The sequence below is a fragment of the Galeopterus variegatus genome, unplaced genomic scaffold (assembly GCF_000696425.1).
Source record: "Galeopterus variegatus unplaced genomic scaffold, G_variegatus-3.0.2 Scaffold11645, whole genome shotgun sequence".
NCBI classification, from domain to species: Eukaryota; Metazoa; Chordata; class Mammalia; order Dermoptera; family Cynocephalidae; genus Galeopterus; species Galeopterus variegatus.
In genome coordinates, this window is record NW_007737756.1 from 32,363 (window position 1) to 37,792 (window position 5,430).

General features: G+C 50.0%; 1 protein-coding gene across 1 annotated transcript in view; it reads left to right on the forward strand.

Moving 5' to 3' along the window:
• Positions 1-5,430, forward strand: part of SH2D4B (SH2 domain containing 4B) — a gene marked incomplete at both ends in the record, with an annotated part of 39,951 nt that overhangs the window by 30,940 nt on the left and 3,581 nt on the right. Inside the window, one exon of the mRNA XM_008594820.1 lies at positions 4,052-4,268. Coding sequence (XP_008593042.1) covers positions 4,052-4,268 — 217 coding nt within the window. The remainder of the gene's footprint in view (positions 1-4,051; positions 4,269-5,430) is intronic.

The following is a 5,430-nucleotide window of genomic DNA, read 5'->3' on the forward strand; positions in this document are numbered from 1 at the left end:
TTTCTCCACGTCCTCACCAACGCTTGTTCTGTTCTCTTTTTCTTCCTCTTTCTTTTCTCTCTGCATTTCTTTTCTTTCTTTCGTTCTTTTTCTTTCCTTCCTTCCTTCCTTACTTTCATAGGCATCCTAACAGGTGTGAAATGGTATCTTGCTGTGGTTGGTCCACTTTTTTAATATCAAAATTCAGCCTTTCTCCTGAAGTCCTCGGTGGTCTCATGCTGTCTCAGGTGTCCCTAAAGTGTTCCTGTGAGATGAGGCTGATTTTGACCTTTAACAGGCAGACAAAGGAGACACTGGAACCTGCCTGAGAAGTGGGAGAGGCTGTCGGCCCCCCCTTCTGTTCGTGTGTGGTGTGGCCTTGCAGTACCTGCTGGACAGGCTTGTGGGGAGGCCTCCTGGCCTGGAGCACAGCAGTGATGGCTCTGAGGAAGGAGGGGGAGGAATCAGAAGGGTGGGTTGTCCCGGGTACAGTCGGCAGGCCACTCCCTCCTGGCTCAGGACAACAGCTGCCTGTGGCTGCTCCTAATTCTAGTGTTGGCTGTTTTCTCTATGTTAGAGACAACAACCACCACCTCCATGAGCTCCAGCAGAGGGTTTCCCACGGCAGATTCATGGGATACAATTCGGATCCGTTCCTTGGGTGTGAGGCACTAAAGCAACCTTCTAGGATTTTGAAGTGTAGTTTAGTGGAAGCTGCTCGTAAACTGACCCAGAGCAGGTTCCATGTTATTGGCTAACAAGGATTCCCCCTCTTGGGCTGGCCAACAACTGTTCACGGTTCCACTTTGGAAATGGCAATACCAGGGGTGATGAAAACAAAAAATTTAGCGAACATTTACCGTGATGCTTAATATGTCCTTGGCATGGTTCTAAGTGACCAGGGTTGGCCTGAGACAGTGAACGCAGCTGCACAGAGCGAGTTTGCTGTGTGCTGGGAGCGTGGTGGAGCCAGAGCTCAGAGTGCGGGGAGACGCTTAGAGGCTCACCGTGCTGAGAAAGTAAGCGAAGGAACAGGACACTTCTTAAGGGCCTCACCTGCCAGGCCAAGGTGTTTGCACTTTGTTCTGTGTGCAGTGGGAGCCACTGTGGGCTTCTGAGGAAGGCAATGGCAAGAGTAGAGCTGGGCTTTCGGAGGCTGGGTTGAGTCTCTGTTTGACAAATGTCTCTGGGCCTCACCTATCTGAGTTCCAAAAACCTGCTTCCTAGGCTGTGTGCAGCTTTCCTCTGCAACCTGCCACTGAGTGTGACCGACTCTTGGAAGCTGTGAACTCCCCGAGGTCACGGGCCTTTGTAGGGCATGAGCTTCAGGTGTTTTAGTTTGCAGTCTGGTACCTGCGCATCCCGTTTCCAGGCATTCTGACCTTGTTTGACCACAGCGCGAGGCAGGTAACATGATGTTCTCAGCCTCCGAAACTCGCAGACCAGCCAACTGGGCACCGAAACCCAGGTCTTCTCCCCGCAGTGGCCTCTCCCTTTTTCTTCCTCTGTACGACTCCTGTCACTCTTCCCAGACCCGGCCAAATTCTCTCTGTCCTGTGATGGCTCCCAGCTCCCGAGCAGGATGTGAGAGCTGCTGCCCTAAAATCTGACAGTACTTTATTGGTACCCCTTTAAGTGATGCTCACTGCCTTCTCCGTTATAGTAGAGATACCTACTTGTCTTATTTCCCAGCTTGCCTTGGAGGGCCTTAAAGGACAGTACGCCACTTTGTCATCATTGTACCCAGCTCAGGGTCTGGCGCAGCATTAAATACTTAATCGGGTACATTCAATCATCCAAAAATATGCATCGCCTGTTGACTGTATTCAAGGCACTGGAATACAGCAATGAGTAGACCGGAGACAATTCTCAAACAGAAACGCTCGTTCCTTCTTAGTAGGTAATAAGGTCTTTTTTTTTTTTTGGCTGACCAGTATGGGGATCCGAACCTTTGACCTTGGTGTTATAAGACCACTCTCTAACCAACTGAGCTAACCGGCTAGCCCCCAAAGAAATTCTCTACCTGCCCTCATGGAGTAGATAGATTAGTGGATATTCTGCATGTGACATCCATGACAGTCACTTCCAGTAATACCTGCTGAGGGACAGACTTCATGCTGCCATCCTCAGGTCTGGGAAATATATTCCCAGAAAGGGTTCTTAGAACACTTGTGAAATAGAAATGCTTTCTTTCAGGACCAGGGCAACTTACCTTGTAGCCTAACAGAGAACACAGTTCCTGGTAGGTCGTAGGTGCCTGCTCCACATGAGCTGAATAGAGTTGGAGTTGAAACAGACGAGGGGTAAGATTTTACTGCAGGAGGAGAAGGTGACCTTCTGGGGCCAGGATAATCACTAGCCTAGCACGATCATAAGGACATGGCCAACTTCAAGAATTCTCTACAAAAGGGTTGGATTTTAGAGGCAGATAGGAGCCTGACAAGATGTAATCAGACTACGAAATAATTAGATTTAATGGAAGACCTTGACTCTAATAGGCTTCGTTCCCTCTCCTGCATTTTCCCAGTTCCAGACTTCCCTTTTGAGTTTTAGAAACAGCAACACACAGATGTCTTTTCAGGGCCACTTGTCTAAGACAGGGCGCTGCCTTGAGGAGCACAAAAAGACAGAAGGCTGCAGAGAGGCCTGTCTTGGAGTCCTGTAACCTGTGAAGTGACAGAGGCATCAAAAGATCCTCTTTCCTTTCCCTCCAACACACTCACCGGTAGAGGATTCTTAAAGCAAATATACTTCATTCACAGAGCCTGGTTTTCCCAAAGCCTTGCAGTTTCAAATATTGACCTTGTGGAGGACTGGAAAATTTCCTCAGGCTATAAAGTCTCTGTTGTAAGATAAAGATTTGTGGCACAGCAGGTTGCTGGCTCAAAGACAGACCGGTTACTGATTGTTATGTGTAGATACTGGAAATTGCTGGAGGGAGAAGGAACATTTGCTAAGATCAAGCTTTTGTTGGTGGATCACTTAATTGTCTAAGGGAATGTCATCTGACTTGTTTCACTGAAAGTTACCAGCCTATATTGTTAAACTATAGCCCCACCTATGTTCTCTTCCTGTAACATCCTGGTCTGGAAAATAAATGCAGGAAGAGAAATTGAATTCAGGGTTAATTTCCCAAGGAAGGGTTGCCTCTTGCTTGAGGGTTCTGGGAAACTTAACCATCTCAGGGCTTCTCACTGCTCAGAAGATATGGGCTTTGAGTAATCCTTTGCATCTCTGTCACCCAGGGGAAGTGGGGTGACAAATCCGTCGGGGGCAGAGCAATACTCGCCCACCAGCTCTCAAGGTCACAGGAAACCAAAAAAGAAAGGGCACCAGAAGTGGGACACCAGTGTTTCCAACAACTCATCCTGTGGTAGCAGAAAGAGTGGTTCCTTGCCTAGCTTGGCAACTGACCCAGCTGGGCAAGAGGCTGTCTTTCCTTGGGCCTCAGTTTCCATGTGGGCGACATGAAGAGTTGAATCAGATGGGTTTTAAATGCTCCTTTGGCTTTTTGTAGGAAAGAGCCCTGGTGTCAGGTACATGGGATTTTATTATGAAGGAAGCTTGAGAAGTGGGGCCATATGGTGGGAGGAGCCGTGTGGCTTTTAGGGCCCGGCATGCCTGGATTCTCTTCCTGGCTCTACCCAGAGGCTAGGTGTCCTCACCTATAAGCCGAAATAGTGATGGGGTCTCCCTGGGTGGTTGGAAGAAATGTCTACAGTGAGGCAATGCAGGGAAAGCACAGAGAAAGCCCACAATCACAGTGGGTGATGGCGCTGGTGTTTGAAGATGCTGCTGGCCTTGACAGGGGCCTTTGAGGCTGGGCGGATGGGCTCCAGGTTGGAGAAGCTGCTCTGAACAGGGCACTACCAGGAATAAATACATATGGAGATGGAAATTTCCATCTCAAGGCTGCCTGGTCATTCTGTAATGGGGTTACAGGAACAATCAGACAGCCCTAAATGCCACGAGTGTCTTTAGGCCCACAGGAGCAGGCTTGCCCTCGGGTTGCTCCCGCAGTGCACAGTCCGGGCTGCGGGTCTGGGCCAATGCGCTGTCTCCTTCTTCCCAGTGCGACGGTCCAAAGCGGCTGACGAGGAGAGGAGCCGCCAAGCCCAGCATGCCAGGGACGAATATCGGCGCCACTCCCTCTGTGCCATCCAGAAGGGCACAGTCGCCGGCCTCAGCTCTATGTTTCAGGAGCTTGGCCAGAGCCATGAGCAGGAGGCAAGACTCTACCACCACCTCCCGGGCCCTGGTCCGCCACTGCCCCTCGCTGTGCCTGTCAGGTGAGTCGGGTTTCTGTGTTGGCAGCTCGGGGACGGGCTTCAGGCTGGGGCCTGAGACACCAGGATTCTGGTCCCGGTTCTGCCCCCTGCTGTCCTGGTTCTGTCCCTGACTTGCTGTGAGATTTGGGGCTAGTCGTTTCTCCTCTGTGGGCCTCAGTGTTCCAGTCTGTGTAATGGGGTGGCAGGGGGAGCAGAGGGGGGTGGTGGAGATTTCCAATAACTTTAGAATTCTGGGACTCCTAACCTTTTTGGGGTCAAGGATTTTTTTGAGAATCCGAAGAAAGCAGTCACTGTCCCCCCATATGTGCATATTATAAATGCTCCCAAATGTTTGCATACAATTTTACACCCTTAAAGGTCTGTGGACCTCAGGTTAAAAACTTGTAATAAAAGACCTCAAATAGGTTAAATATGGCCCTGCAGCCTGGAAACCAGGGCTTGCTGCCTTTCATTGGGACAGGCAGTGCTGGGCTATCCCCAGTTGGAATAGCAGGTTCGCGGTTTAGCTTGGTTGAATGCAGGAGGGTCCTCACACACATTTGTGTCCCCAGAGGGATGTTTTTCGGCATGGGCACTTAGGTGACTGCCCATTATTGCCGGGAGGGAAGGTCAGGAGCTCACTAGGAGCCTCTCCACATTCTGTCTGTCCCACTTTAAGCCAGCCCCGAGGTGTGGCTCCTCTCCTCTCAGGTCTCCCCCACCCCCATCATTGCCGAGCACCCGAGCGCTCCCTTCATTCAGCACAGGTAAGAGTCCATTCACCCCCAGATAAAGGGGGGTTCTGAGTTTGCTTTAATTGGAATTTAGGGTTCTTCATACCCGCCTTCTCCCTCCGTCTGCAGTCTGGGGAGGGCCGACCCTGTTTTCATTTCTTCCCTTCTCTCTTCCCCTCCCTTTCTCTCTTGTTGTGTATGTGATTCCCACACCAGAAGGTTTAGAAAGGTGCACTGCGAAATCTGCTCAGTTTCCTCTTCCCCCGTAGGTAACCCCTGTTCTTAGTTTTTTATGTATCCTCCCGGTTTCTTTTTGCAGTTGCCAACACAAAACATCCTATTCCCCTTACCCTTTATTTGTTTGCATAAAAAGTTGCATATGTACACAGGGTTCATTCTGCAACTTGATCTTTTTCTTATTTAACTATCTTTTGGGAGTCTTTTCATAT